Here is a 25,896-nt window from a genome sequence, read left to right on the forward strand (position 1 = left end):
GAAAGGGAATGAAATGGGGCGAGCCCTCCCGCAGAGCACGCTGGGAAACAGCCCCGAGCCACTGTTGCTCTGGATTGAGGAGTGACCAGCGGGAAAACGGAGACTCGGTGGGAGCCGCCGCGCGAGGCACGGCGGGAAGAGAGGCGGGAGGCCGCGCGGGGCATCCCGGGAGCAAGGGCCGGGCCGGGCCGCGGCGCGGGGCATTGTGGGAGGTGGACGCCGCTCCGGGGCGGGTAGGTGAGTGGGGAGGGGCGGGAAGGGTGCACATCTGGGGGAGGGGAGAGGCACAGCTGGGTGGGACAGCCGGGATGGGAGGTGCCGCGGCTGGCAGGGCTGGGAGGGGTTGTGGAGCCTGGAGCCGGTTGGGAGTGGCTCCAAAAGTGGGGGAGGCGCAGCTGGACGTGGGGGAGCATCTGGGGCGATGCAGCCCGTCTAACGACAACGGGCCACGTCTAGGGCGAGGACGCGAATCTGGGGGAGGATAATAGCTGGACGTGGGAGGAGGGGGCCACAGCTGGGCCGCGCAGTTCATCTGGGCAGATGGGGACCGCAGATGAATATTGGTGACACTTTTGAGAATTGGCCATAAGTGAATGGGGCACACACCTGTATGCGAAGGGGCCATACTCGATGTGGGGAGGACGTCTGGATACGAGAGCATCTCTTGGAAGTAGGGGCACAGCTGCATGTGGCAACCCATGGGGGCCCCATCTGGGAGAGGGGCAACAGCCGCCTAGTATCTGAGACACATCTGGGGAGGAGAGAGCCACAGGTGCATGAAGAATAAGACTGGGGATGAGCGATCCATGACTGGAGGTGCGGAGCACATCCGGAGATCGAGCAACTTTAGATGGGCGGGGGGGGGGGGGGGGGGGCGGCGCTCACAGCTGGATGTGGGTTACAGCCCCCGTATAGGCACCTGAAAGTGGACGTTCTAGTTACCGCTAAGTGCAGAAAGCACATCCGGAAGGGGAGGAAATCCTACTCGGAAGCTGGGAACACATTCGGGAAGGGGTCCACAACTGAGTTTTAAGAGTCATATTTTGGGAGAGGGACCGCAACTGTAGTAGGGATCACGTACGTCTATGAAGGAGGAGACCAGAACTGGAGTTAAAAGATCAGCCTGGCAGGTTCCAACTGTCCCAGGGATATAGCTGGGCGTGGGAGGAGGCCAAAGATGGGCTGGAGATTAACGGGTACACCCCGCTCCCCGCCCCCGCCCCCGGTCCCACCTGGAGAGAGGCGTCAGCTCTGAAGAGGCAGGCGGAGACTGGAGCAAGCGGGAGACCTCCTCGGGAGAGGATGGATCTGATATCCAGGTGTCCTCCCCACCTCTCCCACCCAGGCGCCCCAGGATGGAGCCTCCACCCGGCACAGCGGCGGGGCAGGAGGAGCAGGAGCTGCGGGAGAGGGCCTTCTTCTCGTGGGCCGAGTTCAGTCGCTTCTTCGACGCGTGGTGCCAGCAGCGGCTGGCACTCTTCTTCGTCAAGAGCTCCATGCACCTGGCGCGCTGCCGCTGGGCCAGCGCGCCCCCGCTCTACACGCTCATCGACGTGCTCAAGTACAGCTACGTGCGGCTGGTGTGCAAGGACGTGCGCGCGCCCAGCCGGCCCGCCGTGGGGTGCGTGAGCCGGGCTGGGGGCTGGCGGGGGGGGCGGGGGGTGCGTCCTGGGGGAGGGGGAAGCGCGAGCCCGCACACGGGAGACCGGGAGGGGAGAGATGTCAACTGAAACCGCTAAATACACCTTGAAGAGAGACTAAGAGGGTCAAGGAGGGAAGTTTCCTGAGACAGAAGCAGTTTGCTAGAGGGTTGGAGAGCCACTTGCAAAGTGTGGCCTCCACTTAGAGAGTTTATTAGAGACCTGTGGAGAGGCACAGAGCGAGACAGACACACACCCCCAAGAGACATTAAAAAAGAAAATTCCGAAAACATGGAGACATGGCGCCAAAGACACCAGCCAGCCAGAAAAACAGATGAGAGCCAGATTTAGGACACCTATGAAGAGGCTAGCTGCAGAGAAAGCCACAGGACAAAAATAGCCAAAAAAAAAAAAAAATCCGTGCATTCAGTAAATGCAGGGCCAGGTCCCCTGCCAGGAGGTAGGGATATTTCACTTGGGGGAGGTGGGGAGTTTAGCAAGACAGACAAATTCCCAGCCCTTCTGCTTTCAAAAGGAGAGAAGACTGACATGATATGAACGAGCTCACGGATAATAGTTCCCTCTAACTGTAATGCTTCAGAGGGCTTGAGGAATCCAAGAGGGCTAGGAGGCACAACCAAGTGGCCAGGGGTATTTTAACTGACCCTAATTTTAAACCCTGCACATTCCCCATACAGTCTTGGGTTTCCACCTTCCCTTGTGACTCGGGAGGAGGCTGACCTTGTTCCCTTGTGGCAGACAGCCACCCCAATCAGACGGGGCTCTGGCACTCAGGTTTGCCCCAGACCCCACCACTCTCTGCCACCTCCTCCTTTGCCACTTCCTTCGTCTGTCTGGTTGCCCGTGTATGAGTTGGAGACCCTTGGATGGGGAGCCAGGGACAGAGGGGTTCGCTTAAGAACACAGGCTCTGCCTGTAGGCTGCTTGAGACTGGCTCTACCACTTCCTGGGTGGGTCTCTTTGGGCGGCGAACTTGACATCTCCAAGCCTCAGTTTTCTCATCTATGGAGAGGGCTGTTGTAAGGTTACCGTGAACAGGAAGGCGGCTTTCCAGTGCCTGGAACACGGGGCAGCTCAATACATAAGAACTGTTATAGCAGTCACATGCACAGAGCCGGAAGCCGGCAGCCTGGGGCCCCCCCACGGCTCCACTGCTCATCAGCCCGTGATGTTGAGCTTGTGACATCCCCTTTCTGGGCCTCAGTTACCTCCCTGGGAAAATGGGAGAAGTAATATATTAATGGGCTTCCCAGTTGACTCAGTGGTAAAGAATCCACCTGCAATGCAAGAGATACAGGAGACGGTGGTTCGATCCCTGGGTCAGGAAGATGCCCTGGAAGAAAGCAGGGCGACCCACTCCAGTATTCTTGCCTGGAGAATCCCATGGACAGAGGAGCCTGGAGGGCTAGAGTCCATAGGGTCACAAAGAGTCGAAGACGACTGGAGCAACTTGGCACGCATACACACACGCTAGTATTGATCAATAGGTTTTGTGAGGATTCAGTGAGCAAATAGATTGAGATCATTCAGCCCAGGTGATTGCTTAGTAACTACAGTTCTCATTCAGAGTTTATTAAGTTTTTATTGTGAGGATTACAATTCTCAGTAGCTTCAGTTCAGTTCAGTCGCTCAGTTGTGTCCGACTCTTTGCGACCCCATGAATCACAGCACGCCAGGCCTCCCTGTCCATCACCAACTCCTGGAGTCCACCCAAACCCATGTCCGTTGTGTCGGTGATGCCATCCAACCATCTCATCCTCTGTCGTCCCCTTCTCCTCCTGCCCTCAATCTTTCCCAGCATCAGGGTCTTTTCAGTAGCTTACCCACTGCTTATTCTAGAAACAGACTTGGAGAGCTAGAAACAGAACAGCATCAAACACTCATTATCACCCGGACACCTAGAACATGAGAGCTCGTTGGGAGCTCAGGCCCAATCTGGAATCGCTCCTTGTTTTTGTTTTTTCTCTTCATTAATAGAACCCAATTCAAAGCAACAGACACTGAGCCCCTACCGTATTCATGCTCTTCACAGGGCATGTGGAACCCAGAGAGCTGATGTCTGCCCTTGAGCAGCTCAGGAATCTAATAGAGGAGACAAAGGCCACCACCCCCAAGAAATGGCCCAAAGTAATGAGAAAGATGGGCTTCCCTAGTGGCTGAGTGGTGAAAAATCTGCCTGCCAATGCAGAGACGCAGTTTCCATCCCTGGATCAGGAAGACCCCCTGGGGAAGGAAATGGCAACCCACTCTAGTATTCTTGCCTGGAGAATCCCATGGACAGAGGAGCCTGGGGGGCTATAGTCCATGGGATCGTAAAAGAGTTGGACACAACTTAGCGACCAAACAAAACGCCACAACAACAACAACAAAAAAAAAGAGAAAGATGGAGGAGGATAAAAGAGAAATGATCAGCTCTACTGAGAGCTCCCAGGGTAGATCCGGAAGGCTTCCTGGAAGAGGTGACCAGTAGGTGGTATTTTCTCTATATGTTTGTGTTATGTATGTTTGTGACTTAACAAACACATGGCACATACTACATGGAGGCACTGTCCCTCTACACATTTCAGAGGAACCCAGGGGGCAGGAGGGATGGGAGGGAGTGACAGAGCAGCAAGGGAGCAAGGACCGTGCCTTGGGCTTGGGCCGGGTGACTGGGAGGACAGTGGGATGGTCCCAGGATGCAGAGCCTGGGAATGGAGGTGGTTGATGAAGTGGCTGAGGACATGGGGGCCCATCACTTCTGAGCCCCTCTGTTCCCTCCAGCTGCTCAGGCAGGGCCTGTCCAGTTTCCATGGACTGAGGACAGTGTCTGGGGATGTAGTTCATGAGAAAGGACCGGAGACATGGCTGGAATGGTGTCAGGCCCAGACCTGCAGAGCTGAGTCTAAGAGCTGCGACTTCATCCTGGTGCTCCTTGGGGCTGTGAGCAGGGTCAGCTCTGGGGATAGGAAGACCCTCTGGGGCCTGATAGGGGATGGACTAGAGGTGGGAAACCAGAGGCCAGAGAGGCAGCTGGGGCTGAGGGTCCAGGAAACACACAGAAGGGCCATCTTTCTAGCCCATCCTTTCCTGGAGGTTGCACACTGACCCCCAAATCACCATTGGTGTATCTCCCCCAGCTCTCACAGCACTCCCCACTTTAGAACAGAACTCCCAACCTTTCCCAACACACACTAGCCTTTGAAAACACAAAGATCTTGAGAACCTGAAATATCCAGAAGAACTGTGTGAGTGGAATGCAGAACACAGCAACAGTACTTTTTTTGACGGCAAGACTTGCAGGATCTTAGTTCCCCAACCAGGGATGGAACCTGCACCCTGGGCAGCAAAAGTGCAGAGTCCTAACCACTGAACCACCAGGGAAGTCCTAGGAAGGGTACTTTTAGAAGAAAAAAAGATGTTTGAAAATAGCAGCTACTTTTTAATTAACTGTTCATTAGATGTCAGCCCCCTTTGTCACCATATATTTTAATCATCTCACTGAATCCTCAACGACCCTGCAAGGTCAGTATGATTATTAGCCTCTATTTCCAGATGAGAAAACTGAGGCGCAGAGAGGTTAAAAGACTTTCCCAAAATAACACAGCTGCTAAGAGGGAAAACCAAAATTTAGACCCACACAATTTGACCACAAAACCCAGGCTTTTAATTACCATCCTATCTCCCTCTTTTTCCTCTCATCTTTATTTCAATCATGGATCATTAATGTGAGAGTTGAGTGTGCTGACACCCTAAGGATATTTTGGTCCTAGGCATCTTGCATTTGTTCATTTCATCGAGTTTTGTTTTGAGCATCTACTATATGCAGGGTGTATGTGTTTTAGGTGCTATGATTTCAGTGGGGAGCATTCATTACAGATGCACATCAATCAAATCATCATGCCAATATTGTGATGGAATCTGCCCAGGGATGGTCAGGGAGGGCTTCCTGGAGGAAGTGATGCTGGCTCTGAGTTGTGAAGGATGAGTAGGAGTTATTTAGATGAAAAGAAGGGAGAAGGATGTTACATGAAGAGGGAAAGAACTTATGGTAGGTTGGTTGCAATGGAAATGGAGGGGGGGATGAATGGTTTGGAGAGTTTAGAAGGTGTGATAGGCAGGACTTGGTGGTGGGTGATTTTGGTGGGATGAGTAATCAGTGGTGTACCTGGGGTTCAGACAGTGGCATACAGTCATTCACTCATATATTACTGAGCACCTCCCAGGGGCCAGAGCTGTTTTAGGCATAGAGGATCCAGCAGTAGACAAAACAGACTAAAATTCCTGCCCATGTGGAGCTGACAGTGAGAGGGGCTCATGATATTATTCCCCCAGTTAGATGGAGAGAAGTGGCATGTTGAGGCTGCCATAGACCATTGTGAGACATACTGGGACCCCATAGAGGGCACATGCCATTCTCTGGTACATCCATTCTTCTGGATGCATGGCTTCCCCCGGAGTTGGGGCTTGTTCTAGGGGCTGAAACACCCAGGCCCAAAGAGGTCAGACCAGAGAGAAAGCCCATGAGTTTTCCTAGACAAATGTACTGGGTAGAACCCCATGAACTTGTCACTTGTTTAGATTAGAAATGGCTGCATGTTGGAAATTCTTTGAGTTTCATCAGTTACCACCATGGTGACTCCACCGTGCTGTGCTTAGCCGCTCAGTCGTGTCTGACTCTTTGCGACCCCGTGGCCTGTAGCCCACCAGCCTCCTCTGTCCATGGGGATTCTCCAGGCAAGAATACTGGAATGGGTTGACATGCCCTTCTGCAGAGGATCTTTGCAACCCAGGGATCAAACCCAGGTCTCCCACGTTGCAGGCAGATTCTTCATCATCTGAGCCACCAGGGAAGCCCATCAGGGAGGCTTCACATCTATATTTTATTTAGAATGATTTGTACACTGAAGATTTTTCCAAATTTGCATTCTTTCTGTTACTTTAAGTTAGGCAAAAAGTCTCAAATGCTTTTTGTGGATTTTTAAAATCTCTTAAACGCTTGGGTTTTGCTTTGTGCATAGAGGGGAAAAAAGAATTGTCTCCAATTTAACAGAGACAATCCCAAGTATTTAGACTGGAGGTTTCTCAGGTTGATCCTGAGAAGGATCACCCTCCTCAAGGACTGTTTAGAAAGAACGTGGGAACATTTAGGGGTTGGGGTGTGCTACTGGCATTTACCACCCAGGAGCCTTCTTAACTCTACCAGACCCCACATAGTCTATGTTAGAAGGGTTGGCAGACTAGGAGCCCTGGGGCCAAATGCAACCTGCAGCTCATCCTTGTAAATAAAGTTTTATTGACACACAGACACACCCATTCAGTTACGTATCATCCATGGCTGTGTCTATGGTACAAGAGGACCTGTACGTTTGCTGACCCCTGCTCTATAAACGTGAAATCTACCAAAAATGCCAGTCTCACCTCCCCATGGAGAAACACGGCCCCCACTTTTGGACAACAGATGTCAATTTAAATATTATCAGAGAAATACACTCTGATTTTCTTTTTTCTTTTTTTGGTACCCTGATTTTCTTTTCCCTTATTCTCTTCTGTTTTTCACCGTGCCGGATGGGATTCCCTAAGTTGATGCCAGGTGCCAGAATGGGCCATGCCCCGCAGTTTGAAAACTTCTGTCTGAGATGGGCTTTTCCTCACGCACATAGAGATGTGTAAGGGAGTGTTAGCTCACGTGTTGTCTGTAAGAAGGGAGAACTGGGGACAACCTAACAGTTGGCATAGTTGTAGAGTGGAATATTAGGCAGCAAATAATGAAAGAGAAAAGTCGTGGAGAGCTAATGAGTGAGAAAGCTACGAAAGGTTATACAGAGTGTGATGCTTGTATTAGTTTCTAGTTGCTGCTGTAACAAATTACCACAGGCATAGTGGCTTCCCACACACATCATACAGATGCGTGATCTTACACTGCTGAAGGTCAGAAGTCCAACACCGGTCTCAGTGGGCTAAATCAAGTTGTCTGCAGGGTTGTGTTTCTTCGGGAGGCTTCAGGGGAGAATCTGTTTCGTTGCCTTTTCCAGCTTCTAGAGCCCACCCCCATTCCTTGGTTTGCAGCCTCTTCCTCCCTTTTCAAAGCCAACAGCATAGCATCTTTCAATCGTTCTCTGACTTTGATGCTCCTCTTTCCTTTTTCCCCTTATTTAAGGACCCTTGTGATTCCACTGGGCCCGTCTGGATAACCTAGTATCATCTCCTCATCTCAAATCCGAATTTAATCATATGTGCAAAGTCTGTTTGCCCTATACAATAACATTTGCACAGCTCCTTCGACTAAGATGTGACTATCCTTGTGGGCACGTGTGCGTGCAAAGTTGCTTCAGCTGTGTCTGACTCTTTGTAACCCTATGGACCACAGCCCACCAGGCTCCTCTGTCCATGGAATTTCCCAAGCAAGAATACTGGGGTGGGTTGCCATTTCCTTCTCCAGGGGATCTTCCCGACCCAGGGATCAAACCTGTGTGTCCTGCATTGCAGACAGACTCTTTACCACTGAGCCAACAGGGAGCCTATGTTATATATAGTAGTGTGTATACTTTAATCCCAAAGTTCTAAGTTACCCCACCCCCTTCCCACTTCCCCTTTGGTAACCATAATAAGTTTGTTTGAGTCTGTTTTGTGAATAAGCTTGTGTCATTTTTTTCAGTTCCACGTATAAGCAGTGTTGTATATTTGTCTTTGACTTAACGTCAGTATAGTAGTCTCTAAGTGCATTCATATTGCTGCAAATGGCATTATTTTATTTTTATGGCTGAGTAATAGTCCACCATATCTGTATCTACATCTATATATAATATAGATGTCTCATCGTCAAGGTTTGTGTTCCTTTGATACCTAATCAGTTTAAGCACCTTTTCATGTATACAGAGTTTTAAAACCTAGTAACACACTTTTCATTGCTTATGAATACATAAAATCACATGGGGGAATGCTCAGTACCCCCCTTTGGGGAGTACTACCTCTGGGGACAGAAGGATGGAGGGGATTTTGTTGGGACAGAGTTCACAGAAGGCCTCAGCTTGCAATGTTATTGCTAAGTCAGAAGCGGATACAGGAGTATATGAAATGTTGTATTTCTTCAAATTGATTAAGGTAAGTAAAATAAACCATGCATTCACTTTTAATAGAGCTAGGGGTGGTGCATACAGAATTCTAGCAAACATACAGCCCTCCCCCATGTTCCAGACACTGTTTTCCAATACTTTCCAGGTAGCAACTCTTTTAATCCTCCCAACAACCCTATGAGAAATGTGTGATGATTGTTACCTCCCTTTTAAGAGGAAACTGAGGCCGGGAGACCTGAGGCAACCTGCCCAAGGTCACATAGCCGGCATATTCTTAAGGCCCTCTACTCTTCTCTATGCTCAAAACAATTCTTTTTAAAACAATTTTATTGAAAGATAGTTGATTAAGTGTTGTGTCAGTTTCATGTGTGTAGCAAAGAGATTCAGTTAAGACATATATTCTTTTTTTTAAGATTCTTTTCCATTGTGGGTTATGACAGGGTATTGAGTATAGGTCCCGGCACTATAAGGTAGGTCCTTGTTGGTTATCTAGTTTATATATAGTAGTGTATTTATTTTATTTTAGTACTGTGTATGTTTTAATCCGTAACTCATAATGAATCGATCAGTCCCCCACCTTGAAACAATTCTTACTGTTAAAAACTAAAAATAAAGGAGAGAGAGAGAAGGCAGAAGAGGGCGGGCAGCGGGGTGATGTGACTGGCGCCGTGATCCTTCTTCCGCAGGCCCCCCCAGCCTGGCTGCCCGGCCTTCATCATCGTCAAGCTGAGCCCGCTGCGGGACCGCCTCGTGGTGACGGAGTGTCAGCTGACCCACTCGCACCCGGCCTGCCCGCTCGAGTTCGCCTACTACTTCCGCCCGGGCCACCTGCTGGCCAACGCCTGCCTGCCCGTGCGCACCACCAACAAGATCTCCAAGCAGTTCGTGGCCCCGGCCGACGTGCGCCGCCTGCTCTCCTACTGCAAAGGCCGCGACCACGGCGTCCTGGATGCCCTGCACGTGCTCGAAGGGCTCTTCCGCACCGACCCCGAGGCCAAGGTGGGGTCTCGCGAGAGGCAGGCGCGGGTTGGGGGGTGGGGGTGGGGGCGGGGGAGAGCCACGCCCAAGTCTCGCGGGTCTTTAATTCATCCATCCATCCTCCCATTCATTCATTCATTCTTGTCTTTCATTCATTCCTTTCCTCATTCATTCAGCACTTATGGAGGCATGCGATGGGGGTGAGAGGCGGCTGCCAGCAGGACACACACAGTCCCTCAGAGAACTTATCCTCTAGGATCGCGCCCTGCAGTAGACCTTTGGGGGGCTGTGGAGAGAGAGACAGAAAGAGAAAGAACCTACGCACACATGGGAGAGAGAGAGAGAGAGAGCCCTTTGGCTCCTCTTTTTATATGTTTTTTTTCTTCCCCCTGGGCCTGCCCTATGCAAATTGGGCTTGGGCAGGAGCTGTTCTACCTGAAGTCCTCACTCCGGTCCTTGGACCTTCCTTTGACCTTCCTCTGTTCTATTTTCGCGGGCTTTTCCCTTCCTTGTCTTTTAGCCACCGCCATTTTGGACTCCTTTTCCCTATTTCTAACTACCTAACAAGATGAATGGGGGTTGCGGGGGTTGGGGGAGAATCGTAAAGGAGAATAGGGCAAGGATGTGGACAGGGACCGTTGTAAGGGGGCTATTTTAATGTGAGTGGTCACGGAAGGCCTCTGAGGACATGATGGTGAAGCTGAGGAGACAGATTGGAGGGAGGGGACCCCCACCCCCACCACCATTCTGTCTTCAGAAGGAAGCGGGTTCCAGGCAGAGGGAACAGTCATTGCAGAGGCTCTGATGCTGGGGGGAGATCCAGGTGCTGGAGGAACGGTGAGAATACTGCTCCTCAGTCAGGAATCTCTCTGCTGCTTTGATCAGACTTCAAAGCCAGGGAGGACTTGAAGGGAAAGAAGGAAGGAAGGGAGGGAGAGAAGGAGGGAGGAAAGAAGATTGGTTTCTTCTTTCTCCTTGTGGCTGTGCTTTCCTTTCATGCATGGAAGAGGTCCCAACTCAGGATAAAGATGAGGTGTGAACCTGTTACCAAATCCAAGCTCACTCTGCTTGCTGCACAAGAGGCCAATAAATCCAAGGGACGAGGTGTTGAAGGAAGGACTATGACTTTATGCCGAAAGCCAGCTGACCGAGAAGAAGGCAGACTAATGTTTCAAAATAACCGTCTTCTTAGTTACCAGGAGGAAGCCAGTTCTGACTCCAAGTTGGAAACTGTTTCTTTGACTTGCTTTTATTATTGTAACCATACTCAATGGCTTGCCTGGAGGACCCTGCCCCTCTGCTTGACTGTAAACTAAAGTGCCTTTGTTCAGCTCCTGGAGAGATAGTTTGTCCCTGCCCGCCTGTGAATAGAAGAGATTAACACACCTCTTCTGAAGGTTGGACATTCCCTTGGAGATGTTTTGCAAGACTGAAGACCCTTTCACTTTACTTCCCCACTGCATCTCCCTCTCTATTCTGCCTTTTGACTTTAGTTCCTCGTTGCCTCTTTCTCTCTGATCTGTAAAACAACCTGGCGTCCACACCCCAATAAGATGGTTATTTTGAGGTGCTAGCCTGCCATCTTCTCAGTCTTCCGGCTCCCCGATTAAAGTCTCTTCCTTGCCTCAACACCTCACCTTATCTCTCGGATTCATTGGCCTATTGTGCAGCAAGCAGAGCAAGCTTGGACTCGGTAACATTCTCAGGGCCTGGATGTTCTTTTATGTTCTTTTATGGATAGGAGATGGAGGGAGGCGAGGAAACAAGTTTAAAAGACCATTTAATTCTTGGAAATACCTCCTAGAATGGCAAGTCTCAGGCAAGAGAATGTGTTAGTTTTTCTTTACAGTCGTTCATAGGTAGATAGGGGCAGGTTATCTCCCTGTGAGCTAAACAAACACACTTTAGCTTAAGGGTCAGACCAAGGAGACAGGGTTCTCTGAGGCAGGCCATCATGTATGATTATAACAAACAACAAAAACAGCAAAAAAAAAGAAAAAACAAAACCGAGGGTTAAAGCCATAGAAACAGCAAGGAGTCAAAATTAACCCTTCCCAGTAATAAACCCACTCTCTAGAATCAAGTCCAAGCACTCTTCCCATCCCTACCTCATGCCCAGTAACAAGCCCTCTTTCACACCCAGCCCTCTGTCCACACGTAATATTGATAATTTCACTAACATTTATCAGGGACTTACTATGTGCCGGGCACTACCCTAAGTGCTTTATAAATTGTAATTTGTTTAAAATCTCACCAGCACACGACAAGGAAGGAGTTCACCATCCTTATTTTCATTTTGCAAATGAGGAAACTGAGGCACAGAGGGGGCAAGTAATTGGCCGGAGGTCACACAGCTCACTTAGCGACAGAGCTGGACTTCAGACCCACTGTCTGGATCCAAGGACATACTCTTTACCACTGTGTATATCCCTCGGTTTGGAACTGAGGTTCCCGCCCCTCCTTGTCAGTTCCAGCTTTTGCCTGGAAACACTCTGTGTAGGGTCACCCCTGCAAGAAGCAACATGTTCATATCGGAAAGACTACAAAGTCAGTGGGTCATCCTTTTAGCTCCGAGTTTGGAGGCTGTCATGAAATCCAGCCTAAACTGAGGTTGGTCCTGGGTCTGTGACTTGCCCTACCTTAATTTTTTCAATTGAAGTATAGTTGATTGACAGTTTCAGGTATAGAGCAAAGTGATTCTATTAAGCATATACATATATCTATTCTTTTTCCTTATAGGTTATTACAAAATGCTGAGTTTAGTTCCCTGTGCTATACTCAACTTTGGTGCTTTTCTCTTTTATATATAGTAATGTGTATATGTTTCTGGAGGACAGCATGGCAACCCACTCCAGTATTCTTACCTGGAGAATCCCATGGACAGAGGAGCCTGGTGGGCTACCGTCCATGGTGTCACACAGAGTCGGACACAACTGAGCGACTAAGCAGAGTACAGCACGGTGTGTGTATGTTCATCCCAAACTCTTAGTTTATCCCTCCCCCTGCCTTTCCCCTTTGGTAACCATAAGTCTTTTTGCTTCTAAGTCTTTGAGTTTATGTCTATTTTGTGAATAAGTTCGTTTGTATGCTTTTTTCAGATTCCACATATAAGCATTATCATATGATGTTTGTCTTTCTCTGCCTGGCTTACTTCACTTAGGATGATAATCTCTAGGTCCATCTATGATGCTACAAATGGCATTACCTCCTTCTGTTTCATGGCTGAGTAATATTCCATTGTGCACGCACGTGTGTGTGTGTGTGTGTGTGTGTGTGTACGCTAAGTTGCTTTGTCATCTGTGACTCTTTCCCACCCTATGGACTGTAGCCCATCAGGCTCCTCTGTCCATGGAATTCTCTAGGCAAGAATACTGGAGTGGGTTGCTGTGCCCTCCTCCAGGGGATCTTCCCAACCCAGGTATTGAACCTGGGTATATTATGTCTACTTACATTGGCAGGCAGGTTCTTTACCACTAATGCCACCTAGGAAGCCCATTTTATATATATATATATATATGTAAATATATATATATGTATGTATATATATACACACACACACATATATATGTATATATACACACACACCACATCTTCTTTATCCATTGATCTTCTGTCCATGGACATTTAGGTTGCTTCCATGTCTTGGCTCTTGTGAATAATGCTGCTGTGATCATGAGGGTGCATGTATCTCTTCAAATTAACAGTTTTCTTTGGATATATGCCCAGGAGTGGGATTGCAGGATTATATGTCGACTTGCCTTAATACTTTTGAAAGAAATGAAGAAATTCTAGAAAACCAAGACACGGAGTAGTGAAAGGGCTCTTCGTTTTAAAATAAAAATTTAAATACTGGTGTTTTGCATATGTAAGACATTCACATGGTCCTAAATTCAAAAGGTACGAAGGGTATGTAGTGACAAGTCCCCTTCTCATATCCTGTCTCTCAGGGCTCCTCCCTAGAGGCTGCTGGAGTATTCAGTGGCTTATTCATTTGTATCTTTCTGTTTTATAGCCCAGTGCTGTCCAGCAGAACTTTCTGTGATGCTAGAAATGATTTGTGTCTTGCTGTCCAGTAGGCTAGCTCATGTGGCTATTGAGTGCTTGAAATATGGAAATATGGCCAGCCTGACTGAGGAACTGAAGTCTTTTATTTTATTTGGCTGTGCTATGCCGGATTTTTAAGTTGTGACTTGCAGGACCTTAGTTCCCCCACCAAGGAACCAACCCATGCCCCAGTGGAGTGGAAGTGTGGAGTTTTAACCTCTGGGCTGCCAGGGAAGTCCCTTGAATTCTTCATTGAATTACATGAACAGAAATTTCAGTTGCCCCATGTGGCTACTGCCTTCTGCACAGACTGAACGCACAGCTCTCTGCACAGATAACATTTGCATGTGTTTATTTTTAATCTTCTTTCCCCTCACCCCCTCCCCCAGCAAGGCAGCACATCACACCCACTTTCCTGCATCTTGCTCTGTATGCTGGGACCTGCCAGATGCTAGCATCTTTTGTTCTTCCTCTGGGGCCGCTCAAATCCCCCTGAGAAAACTCCAACCACTTGGCTGGCTGGCGGGTAAAAACAGACAAGCACATAGAGCCGTTTCACCGAGGGTGTCCCAGAGCCCTATCTGAATCTGGGGCTCATGCACCCCCTGGTCTGTGGTTACCCTGATCTCTCACAGCTCAGTCTCAGCCTTTCTGCCTCTTGTTGGCTCCCAAAGCGAATCTTCTCTGTGTCCTGTTTTTTACATCAGGATAGTCATTTGGGGGGTGATATAGTAACAGCTAGAAATTTGCTTTTATTTATGTGGATGTACACTAAAAACATGATATACATTCTAACTGTACCATTTCCTGGCTGGGGAACATCCAGTAAGTTGTGAACATAACTTATTAATACATAACCTCTTTGGACCTTGGTTTGTTCATCTGTAGAATGGAGATAATCAAAGATACTATTTCATAGGGTTTGGGGCTTGGTTTAGGGTCTGGTGGCTCAGACCATAAAGAATCTGCCTGCAATGTGGGAGAGCTGGGTTCAGTCCCTGGGTCAGGAAGATTCCGCTGGAGAAGGGAATGGCTGCCCACTCCAGTGTTCTTGCCTGGAGAATTCCATGGACAGAGGAGCCTGGCGGGCTACAGCCCATGGGGTCGCAAAGAGTCTGACATGAGTGAGCGACTGACACTTTCATAGGGTTTAGGGTTACTCTGTGTGTGTGTGTGTGTGTGTGTGTGTGTAAGGAACAGAGCCCAGAAAGTTGGAAACTATATGATTTGGCTATTTAGCTATTATTTGTATTCCTTCATTTTGGGGGGGACAGTCTGGACACTGTCCTCATGGTGTTCTGTTTTTCTGTACATGTGAAAAGGGAGGCTGTGTGCCTGAATATAGGAAGATGTGTGGGTGGGGAGTGTGGGGTGGCATGGTTTCCGATATTCACATCACATTCTGATGTGGAATCTGGTCTATGGATGCTGCATCCCAGGGCCGTCGACCTGTGTGTCTGAGACAGTACCCACGCTCATTCTCACCCTCCCAGCTGCTCCTTCCCCGGCCACTCCAACCCTGCTCGTGCCCTGCCATCCACTGTGCACCTCACCCTGGAAGCCTGGGAGGCAGGGCTGATCACTTTTGTGAAGGGTCTAGTGGTCAGAAGCACGGACCCGGGCCAAGTGCCTGAGTTCAAATCCCAGCTCTGCTGCTTACTACCTGTGTGACCCCAGACAAGCAACCGAACCACTCTGTGCCTCAGTTTCCCCGTGTGAAAAACAGGATGGGAATAATGGGCCCTGTTGTTCAGGATTGTTGTGGCAGATTGTTGAAAAAGTTAATTTCTCAGAACTGTGGGGTTAGTTCTTCCCAGCATTTTGCACATGTGCTAAATCGCCTCTCTTCAGTCGTGTCCGACTCTTTGCCACCCCATGGACTGTGGCCCGCCAGGCTTCACTGTCCGTGGGATTCTCCAGGCAAGAACACTGAAGTGGGTTGCCGTGGACTCCTCCAGGGCATCTTCTCAACCCGGTGATCAAACTGATGTTTCTTACATCTCTGGCATTGGCAGGCAGTTCTTTACCACGAGCACCACCTGGGAAGCCCTTTGTGCCATTTGCTATTCTCTTATTCTTTTTCCCAAGGAGAAAAAGATAAGAACTTACTTAATACAAGGGAAACATGTAAGGTTGTTCTGGGTTTCTTTTAACCCATTGTATCTATTAATAGTTTCTTTTCATTTCTGTTTTGTAATTGAAGTATAGTTGATTGGCAGTGTGATTCAGTTGTACACTCATGTACATTCTTTTTTCCATTATTTTCCATTATGGTTTGTCACAGGATATTGAATATAGTTTCCTGTGCTATACAGTGCTGTGGTTAGTCACTTAGTCGTGTCTGACTCTTTGCGACCCCGTGGACTGTAGCCCACCAGGCTCCTCTGTCCATGGGGATTTTCCAGACAAGAATACTGGAGTGGGTTGTCATGCCCTCCTCCAGGGGATCTTCCCAACCCAGGGATCCAACCCAGGTCTCCTGCATTACAGGAGGATTCTTTACCATCTGAGCCACCCAGGAAGCCCGTGCTATACAGTAGGACCTTGTTGTTCATCCTTTCTTTTTCTTTTTTTGAGACGTAATTGACATATAACATTCTGTTAGTTTCAGGTGTACAACATAAGGGTTTTTTCTTTTATCTTTACTTATTTTTATTTATTTACTTGACTGTGTCTGGTCTTAGCTGTGGCATGCAAGATCTTCCGTTGGGAACAATGATTCTCTAGTTGTGGTGCCCAGACTCCAGAGCGTGTTGGGCTCGGAAGTTGCGGCGCTGGGCTTATTTGCTCCACGACAGGTGGGATCTTAGTTCCCCAATCAGGGATCAAACCCGCATCCCCTGCACTGCAAGGTGGGTTCTTAACCCCTGGACCACCAGGGAAGTCCCCATAAGGGTTTGGATATTTGTATATATTGTGAAATGATCGCCTCAGTAAGTCTAGTTAGCATCTGACGACCTTTATCTTTACATTGGTTTCTACACCAGCTCCATCAAATAGGACTTTCTGTATTGATGGAAATGTCCCATCTGCCCTGACCCACGGAGTAGACATTAACCTCGCGTGGCTGTTAACCAGTGAAATATGACCGGTGTGACTGAGCAAGTGAATTTTTACATCTTTTTAAATCTTCATTTAAATGTAAATTGCTACTGTATTGAACAGAGCTGTCCTAGATGGAAACATCTGCTAAGATAAATTAAATCATAAAGTAATTGTAGATATAAAAATTAATGGTGGTTGAAAAAGTGATTGTGGTGCTGTAACTGGTTCAGTGGTAAGCTGACTAGGCTTTTTCATAAAATGTATCGAATGCCTCTGCTCATTAAGATGCTGAATGTATAATTTTAGGGTGGAGAAGACAATTTCTGTGTTCTTTTTGGACTCCACTAGGCTTTTTTTTAATTGAAATTTTTGTTGTTGTAATTGTTTTGGTGTTTGTTTTTGTTTTCTTCTTTTCCTTTGAATGTGGAGAACTGTGCACTGCTTTTTAACCCATTTTGAGGGATGAGGTCAGATTATGGCAGAATAGTTTGTGGAGAGATCTATGCTTAAACTATATTCCAACCCTGGTTCTTCAGCTATGGGTCAGCTCTGCAGGGCCTGGCCGAAACAGCCTAGCAGCCTGCCTGGTAGAAGGGACCTAAGCTCATTGCCACTAATCTGCCTACCCCATTAAGTGACTTTCATGCAAAAATAATGGGGCCAGAGTGGCTGAGGCCAAGGCAGATGAGAGGGACAGGAGATGAGGTCCAAGGACCCAAGCATTCAGCCAGAGAGCTGTGGGCTGAACTCTGGATTTGACTATCATCCATGCTTAAAGACCAGGTGTGATCGGAATTTCTGGGAAAGGTTTTCAAGCAGGGGAGGGGGTGGTCTCATCTTGAAAATGCCCCCCTGGCAGCTCTGTCGGGGACTGGGAGAGACAGGGAGCCCAGGTGGAAATGGCTACAACAATCCAGGTGAGAGATGGTGATGGCTCTGACCAGTAGCCACAGGAATGGGGAGAAGGGGTCAGATTCTGGACTCATTTTGATGGTTGCTGCTAGAATTTGGGGATGGGCCGAATTTTTTAAAATATATTTATTTGCCTGCTTCAGGTCTTAGTTGCAGCATGCAGAAGAATTTTTAGTTGCATCATATGAACTCTTAGTTGCAGGATGTGGGATCTATTTCCCTGACCAGGGATTGAACCCGTGCCCCCTGCATTGGGAGTGAGGAGTCTTAGCCACTGGGCCTCCAGGGAAGTCCCTAGGGGATGAATTGCTTCTGGAGGGTGAAGAAACAGAGGAGCTAAGAGTCAGTTTTGAGTGCTGGGGACTAGGCTATAAAGTTGGATGGTGGACTCGAAACTAGGATTCAAAACCAGCATTCCCTGAACTTCCACTCCAGAGGTGTGGCCAGTGGTGATCACTACACACTCATGCATTCATTCCCTCACTCACTAGGGGTGTATTGAGCTGTGGCTCAGGCCAGGTGCCATTCAAAGCACCAAGGACTGCAAAAGTGAAATGAAGCAGTATCCTTGTGAGGCTGACATCCTAGGGAGGACAAACAGGCAATAAGTGAAACAGCAAATAAAAATGTAACATGCTTCGGGGGGTAAGTGCCATGGCTATAAGTGGCTAGAGAGAGATGGGTGTTTGCTTACATGGGGTGGTCAGAGAAGACCTTTGTGAGCACCTGGTCTTTAAGCATGGATGATAGTTATGATAATAACAAACACTTCAAGAGCACTTACTGGTTATTGAGTGAGTATTGTTGAATAATAGTGATATTATTTGTCAGTGCTGCATGTGTGCATGCTCAGTCGCTAAGTCACGTCCGACTCTGCGACCCCATGGACTACTGGCCGGCCTCCTCTACCCATGGGATTTCCCAGGAAAGAATACTGGAGTGAGTTGCCATTTCCTTCTCCAGTGGATCTTCCTGACTCAGGGATTGAACCCAGGTCTCCTGCATTGGCAGGAGGATTCTTTATCACTGAGCCACCAGGGGAACCTGTTTTTGCCCTGAGATGTTCTAAATACTTCCATTCATTTCATCTGCCCAATCACACTCTCATCATCATCATTTGCAAATGATAGAGGTCAGGGAAGTAGTCAGAAGCAACACACAGGTAGGAAGTGGGGGCTCTAGGGTCTCAGCTCAGGCCATCTAGCTCCAGATGCTATGACTATCCATGAATGAAGGAATGACTCTTCATTGCCCAGAAGGGGGAATTGGGAAAAAGGAGGTTAAGGAGTAAGCTGAGGCACAGAGAGCCTAAGTCACAGGGTTAGAAAGTGGTGGTGCAGGGACTCAAAGCCAGGCAAACTGGCTCCACAGTCTATGCCCTTGAGTTCTACAACAGTGGCTCTCAGACTTGAGCATGCCTGGGAGCCCCAGGTGCATGCGTGCTCAGTTGCTTCTTCCTGTCCGACTCTTTGTGACCCCATGGACTGTAGCCCACCAAGCTCCTCTGTCCACGGGATTCTCCAGGCAAGAATACTGGAGTAGGTTGCCATGCCCTCCTCCAGGGGATCTTCCCAACCCAGGGATCCAACCCATGTGTCCTGCCTTGCAGGCAGATTCTTATACCACTGAGCCACCAGGGAAGCCCTGGGGACCCTGGGAGAACTTGTCAAGGCAGATTGCTGGGCCCCTCCCCCTGAACTTCTGACTCAGCAGGGCTGCAGAGGGCCTGGGAATATGCATTTCTGTCAAGGAACCAATAGGTGATGCTGATGCTGCTGGTCCAGGACTTAACACTTTGAGAACCACTACCCTAGACTGCCTTTGAGTGTAGGAAGGAATGACTACCCACTTTCTAGTAGGGGGAACTGAGGTTCAGAGATGCTGTCTAGTGGGCAAAAACCACACAGCTCTTAGATGGTAATGCCAGCATCGCAAATCCAGGCAATCTGGCCTGCGAGCTCAGTGTCTCAATTGTGTCCTGTTCTGTGTGACCCCATGGACTGTAGCCTGCCAGGCTCCTCTGTCCATGGAATTTTCCAGGCAAGAGTGCTGGAGTGGCTTGTCATTTCCTACTCCAGGGGCTCTTCCCCATCCAGGGAATGAACCCCCATCTCTTGCGTTTCCTGCACTGGCAGGCGGATTCTTTACCACGGCTCCACCTGGGAAGGCCCGGACAATCTGGAATCTGGGTTTTAAATAATTCCCCTGCACTGCCTCCTGCTGGTCAAATGGATAAATGCAGGCACTAATGAATGAATGGTTGGATAGCATCACAGACTCAATGGACATGAATTTGAGCAAACTCCGGCAAATAGTGAAGGACAGGGAAGCCTGGAGTGCTACAGTTCATGGGGTCGCAAAGAATGGGACACGACTTGGCCACTGAACAAGAACAGCAACAATGAATTAATGAATGGAGTCCCAGTTCCCGCCGAGGGGGAAATAGTGGGCAGGGCGACGACCCCTGCGCCTCTTGACAGCTCTCCCCGCCTCTCCGCTCCCGCCCGCAGGTGAAGCTGGTGTTCGTGGAGGACCAGGCGGTGGTGGAGACCGTGTTCTTCCTGACGTCACGCACCCGGGCGCTGCTGCGGCGCTTTCCACGCATGCTTCTGGTGGACCGGCTGCCAGGGCTGCAGGGCGCGCTGGATCTGCTGGCGGTGCTGTGCGTGGACGGCGCGGGCCGAGCGCGTCAGGCCGCTTGCTGCGTGGCGCGCCCGGGCACGCCGAGCCTGCTGCGCTTCGCGCTGGCCTCGCTGCTGCAGAGCGCGCCAGACGTCAAAGGCCGCGTGCGCTGCCTGACTGCCGGGCCCGAGGTGGCGGCGCAGCTGCCCGCCGTGCGCCAGCTGTTGCCCGGTGCGCGCGTCCAGATCTGCAGGGCGCAGGGCCTGGAGACGCTCTTCAGCAAGGCGCAGGAGCTGGGCGGCGCCGGCCGCGAGGACCCGGGCCTGTGGCCCCGCCTGTGTCGCCTGGCGGGCGCGTCGTCCCCCGCCGCCTACGCCGAGGCCCTGGCCGAGCTGCGCGCCCACGGCCCGGCCGCCTTCGTCGATTACTTTGAGCGCAACTGGGCACCACGCCGGGACATGTGGGTGCGCTTCCGCGCCTTCGAAGCGGCCCGCGACCTGGACGCGTGCGCCCTGGTGCGCGGCCACCGCAGGCGTTTGCTGCGCCGCTTGAGCCCCTCGCGCAGCGTGGCGCAGTGCCTGCGCGATCTAGTGGCCATGCAGTGGGCCGACGCCGCTGGGGAGGCGGCGCCCGACGTCTCCGATGACGGGGGCCCATGGCTGGAGGGGGAGCCAGGGAGGGGAGCCCAGGTGGAGAACCAGAGGTTGAAGGGCCTAGAAACCGGAGACTGGGGAGGGGCGGGGAAGGAGGGAAGTTTTTGGAGAGAAGCCCAGTTGGAGAAGGAGTGGGCCCGAGGGCTGGAGACCAGAGACCGGGGAGGGGCTCAGGTGGAAAGTGAGAAGGGGAGAGGGTTGCAAATCCGAGACTGGAGAGGGGTCCAGTTGGAAAACCAGGTGAGAGGGCTAGAGGGGAGTGTCTGGAGAGGGTCCCAGTTGGAGAAGGAGCGCTTGAGAGCGCCCGAAATCAGAGACTGGAGGGGGGGCCCGTTGGAGGGTGAGAAAGATTGGGGACTGGAAGGTTATATCTGGAGGGGGGCCCAGGTGGAGGACCAGAGGTTGAGGGGACTGGAAGGGTATACCTGGAGGCTGGCGCAGCTGGAGGATCGAAGGGTTAGGGTGCTGGAGACCGCAGATGGGAGGGGGACCCAGTTTGATTGCGAGAGGGCCAGGAGTCATGATGGGAGCTCCTGGAGGGGGCCCAAGTTGCACGATGAGCGGGTAAGTGGCCTGAAAACCAGGGACTGGAAGGGGCCGCATTTGGAAGCCGAGAAGGAGAGGGGGCTGGAGGTCAGAAACTGGAGGGGGATCCCTGTGGAGAAGGCCCTGGAACTGGTCCCCGAGAATGGAGACACCAGGGGGCCCCAGTGGGGAGATGGGAGGCAGAGAGGGCCAGAGACTAGAGAAGAGGGAGGAGCGAGGTTGAGTGTCAAAAGAAGAAGGGGCCTGGAGGATGTAGTTCTGATCCAGCTGGGGGACCCAAGGGTGGCGGGCCTGGAGAATGGAGAGGGAGGGGGTGCCCAGGCTGGGAGCCCCAAGAGCAGAGGGGGGCAGGGCAGGGAGTGTGGGGACCCAGGAGCGGGCTGTTTAGGGCTGGGGGATGGAGTCATGTGCAGCACCCCAGGGGGGACGGTGTCGGAGGGTGACCCAGAGCGGGCAGCGAGAAGGAGGAGGTACCCGGCCCCTGGGGAGAGCTTGCAGGAAGGAAGTGGAGGAGAAGGCCCAAGGGAACCAAAGAGGCCGTGCTGCCCCTCAGGGGACGAGGAGGTGGACTGGGAGCCCCTGGCCAAGTTCCGAGCAGCCTGCGGGCCAGAACTGGCGGAGCTGGTGGCCGAAGAGCTGGCCTTTGCCCGGCAGCATGGGACCCGCGGTTTCCACTGGACCGGGGCTGGCTTCGCCCTGCAGGACGGCACCTCGGACTTCTTCCTGGACGGAGCGCTGACGCGCTGCACCTGCTCCATCCACGCCGCGCGCCGCCTGCCCTGCCGCCACGTATTCGCCGCGCGCCTCCTCACCGGGGCAGCCTTATTCCACATGGACCTGCTCAGGGATTGTTGGGGGAGGGCCCCCGAGCCCTGAGCCCGCCGGCCCCTGCCCGTGACCCTCCACGGTGGGGGCGGGAGGGCACGCTTCGATCCCAAAGATAACAGGGCTGCGGCCAAGAGGGCCACCCCATTCTGTCCCCGGCCACCTCCTGGGGTACCCAGGGACCCCATCTTGGCAGCTGGCCTCTCTGGATCCGAGGGGGAGCCGACAGTGTGGTCTCTGAGGTCCCTCCCGTGGCAGATGGTGGTGGCCAAGGGATTCTCCTTCGGAGAGGAAAGTCGGGGTGAGAGAGTGTAGACAGGGTCAGGTCGGGACAGAAGAAGGAAGGGGATAGAGCTGGGGGAGGGGAGGACACCAGGATGTGGGGAGAGTCTGGCAGGAGGAGGGAGAAAAGCAAAGGGGAATGAAGGAGAGGGGAGGGGAGGCAGGACAAAGGAGACACAGACACGGAGGAGCGAGGACAAGGAAAGAGGCAGAAAGGAGGAAGAAATGGAGACAAGCAGGAGGAGGGTGGGGGAGGGGCGGAGGAGATGCGGATGAAGCAGAGGGAAGGGGAAAAGGAACCGGCAAAAGAAAGGAAGGGGAGAAAAGAAACGGGAGGGGGTTGATTTGGGGATTTCTCTGAGGCCTGGAGTCGGATCGCCTTCGCCTACAGGTTGGTCATTCCAGGAAGAGACAGAATAAGAGGGGGGCCCTGGGGGCCTGATGGGATGGGCTGGGGGCTCTCCAGCGGGGCAGGGGAACCGTCTGGACTCTGGCGCTTCAAGATTGGAATAAAACAGTACTATTTTGGTTTTCGTGCTGAGTTCTTGGCTTGTTGGGGGTGGGTGGGAGGCCCAGGCCCAGACTACAGTTGAAAAGGTTCAGCATTCCTCAATTTTTTTTTTTTTTCTATCAACAGGCCCTACAGGGGCTTGACGGAATGTGGGGACCCAAAATGAATCCATCTCCATGGCAGCTCAGGCCCCATCCTCCCTTGCCTGGACCAGTAGGCCGTGGGGACACCTTGCCATCTGTGGAAGTCCATGCCAATCTCAGCCACTGCCAGTGATTGGTTTAAGATGGAGCATGTGGCCTGATCCAGGCCAGTGGGTCTGCTTAGGGCAGGAGACTTCTAAAAGTTCTCTCAATCCTAAGGAGAAGCCCCAGAATGCGATAGTTAGGCCTAGAGCTTCTTGCAAGCATCCTAATAAAATGTGAGAATGAAGGATGTCATTGAGGACGATGGAGCTAAGAGAGGAAGAAAATCTGGGGAATCCCCTGGTAGTCCAGTGGTTAGGACTCTGCACTCTCACTACTGAGGGCCCGGGTTCAATACCTGGTCAGGGATCTAAAATCCTGTAAACTGCGTGGCCAAAAGGAAAGAAAGAAAGAAAAAAAAAAAAAAAACACCTGTATCTGGAGTCTGCCTACTGGGGAGCTTCCTAAGTAAGATAAAGATAAGTTAATACTTAATGGCAGTTGGAGTTGGGGTTTCTGTTATTGTAGGTGGTGTGGGGGACTGTATTCTCCTGCAGGTGATAAAAATCCAAGCAGAAATAGCTCAGCACTCCTCAAAATGTATGAATGGATGAATCACCAGTCAGTCTGAAATGGGGCCCAATATTTTATTATTGTTGTCGTTTAGTTGCTAAGTCGTGTCTGACTCTTTCAACACCTCATGGACTGTAGCTGGCCAGGCTCCTCTGTCCGTAGGATTTCCCAGGCAAGAATACTGGAGTGGGTTGCCATTTCCTTCTCCAGGGCATCTTCCCAACCCAGGGAAGGAACTGGCATCTCTTGCATTAGCAGGCAGAATCTTTACTGCTGAGCCACCAGGGAAGCCCCCAAGATTGTATAAGTTTCTCCAATGATGTGGTTACTGCTGGACTGTGGAGCACACTTTGAGTAGCAACAAAGGAGCTTGATATAAAAGGTGGTCCAGCCATTCACATCACTGGGAAATCAGAGGCTTCAAGTGCAGCTGAATCCAGGAGCTCAAATAATGTCAGGTTTGTCCCTTGTGCTTCTGCCTTTTGTGTATCGTTTCTTTTAAAAGAAGGCTATCTCCCTTGGCTGAGAATGATAGTGACTTGGAGCCCTAATCTCATATCCTCAGATTTTGATCCCCACAGATCTTTCCATCAGCATCCCTGTATCAAGTCTCAAAGAAGAAACTGATTGGGTGTACTAAGTGTATTGGTATCAGTTATCTATGGTTACATTAATGCTGTGTAACAACCATGACACTTCAAAGCTATTTAACAATAAGCAGATTTTTTTTTTTGTCTTTCATTGTCTCTTGTTTATGTGTTGCTCAAACTTGAGCAAGCCTCAGGAAATTGATCACCTAGAGACCTTGTTAAGACATAGACATCACCCTGAATTTCTGATTGAGTAGGTCTGAGGTAGGGCCTGAGAATTTGCATGTCTAATGATGCTGATGCATCTGGTTTAAAGACCATGCTCGGAGAGTCACTGCTCTGATCAGTCAGCCTGGATATCTGCCTATTCCTATAAAAGGAAGACAGGCCAGACAATGTACAGGATCACAGAGAGTGAGGAGTTTGGGGTTTTTTTATATTTATTATGTATTTGGCTGCACTGGGTCTTCATTGCAGCATGTGGGATCTAGTTCTCTGACCAGGGATTGAGCCCAGGTACCCTGCATTGGGAGCATGGAGTCTTAGCCACCGGACCACCAGGGAAGTTCCAGAGAGGGAGAGTTGTTCAAGAAAGGAGGCAGGAGGAATTCTGAGCAGGCAAACCCCACCGCAGTCCAATGCACGTCAATGTCCCAAACCTCCCCACTTAACTGTTTTATACTTAGATTCTTGGACGTGGGTTAGGGAGAGTCCTAGGAGGGAAAGATCTCGGCCATACTGTAAATTGAAGAAGGGGGTCAGGGTATGAGAAAGGGAGAGATGTGGATAATGACGTCAGGACCTTAAAGGTACAGGAGGAACAGGAGGAGATGAGTACCGTGGGAGCAGTGGGAAGCCATTCAGTTTTTCATGTGGGGTGAGGGGAGTGGGGCTCCCTGGTGGTCCAGTTACTAAGAATCTGCTTTGCAATGCAGGGATGTGGGTTCCATCCCTATTGGGGGAACTAAGATCCCACATGCTGAGAAGCAGCTAAGCCAACATGCCACAACTACAGAAGCCCAGATGCCACAACTAAAGAGTCGGTGCCCTGCAGTGAAAGAGCCCACGTGACACAAGGAAGATCCCTTGTGCGGCAACTAAGACCTGATGCAGCAAAATAAATTAATTTTTAAAAAAGAGATGGGGTAAAATCTTACAAAAAAGTTTTTTTTCATACAAGGGCATGGCTTGACGGGGCTCCCCTGGTGCCCCATCAGACAGTAAAAAATCCGCCTTCAATGCAGAAGATACAGGTTCGATCCCTGGGTTGGGAAGATCCCCTCGGAGAAGGGAATGGCAATCCACTCCAGTATTCTTGCCTGGAGAATTCCATGGTCAGAGAAGCCTGGCGGGCTACAGTCCAGGGGGTTGCAAAGAATCGGACACGACTGAGTGAAAGACACACACACCCCTG

At 50.6% G+C, this 25,896-nt stretch overlaps 1 protein-coding gene across 5 annotated transcripts; it reads left to right on the top strand.

Moving 5' to 3' along the window:
• The first annotated feature begins 50 nt into the window (after positions 1–50).
• On the top strand, positions 51–23,153 carry ZSWIM9 (zinc finger SWIM-type containing 9). Of its 5 annotated transcripts, none has more exons than XM_061139730.1 (4): positions 51–107; positions 1,346–1,621; positions 9,403–9,715; positions 20,206–23,153. In XM_061139730.1, exons 2-4 carry the CDS (start codon positions 1,356–1,358, stop codon positions 22,390–22,392), a joined length of 2,766 nt encoding a protein of 921 aa, XP_060995713.1. In that variant the 5' UTR covers positions 51–107; positions 1,346–1,355; the 3' UTR covers positions 22,393–23,153. The 5 variants fall into 5 exon arrangements, with proteins under 5 accessions (XP_060995713.1, XP_060995710.1, XP_060995711.1 ...); XM_061139727.1 differs by lacking the exon at positions 51–107 and adding an exon at positions 190–233; XM_061139728.1 differs by lacking the exon at positions 51–107 and adding an exon at positions 200–237.
• Positions 23,154–25,896: the final 2,743 nt, after the last annotated feature.

Source organism: Dama dama, chromosome 4 (assembly GCF_033118175.1).
Source record: "Dama dama isolate Ldn47 chromosome 4, ASM3311817v1, whole genome shotgun sequence".
NCBI lineage: Eukaryota > Metazoa > Chordata > Mammalia > Artiodactyla > Cervidae > Dama > Dama dama.

What these genes read in the sequence shown, in the direction of transcription:
- ZSWIM9 (XM_061139726.1), top strand. Translation starts at nt 594, where the DNA reads ATGGGGCACACACCTGTATGCGAAGGGGCCATACTCGATGTGGGGAGG. An exon ending in CCCAGCCGGCCCGCCGTGGG is followed by an intron (nt 1,622 to 9,402) that starts GTGCGTGAGCCG and finishes CTTCTTCCGCAG; the next exon opens with GCCCCCCCAGCCTGGCTGCC. An exon ending in GCACCGACCCCGAGGCCAAG is followed by an intron (nt 9,716 to 20,205) that starts GTGGGGTCTCGC and finishes TCCCGCCCGCAG; the next exon opens with GTGAAGCTGGTGTTCGTGGA.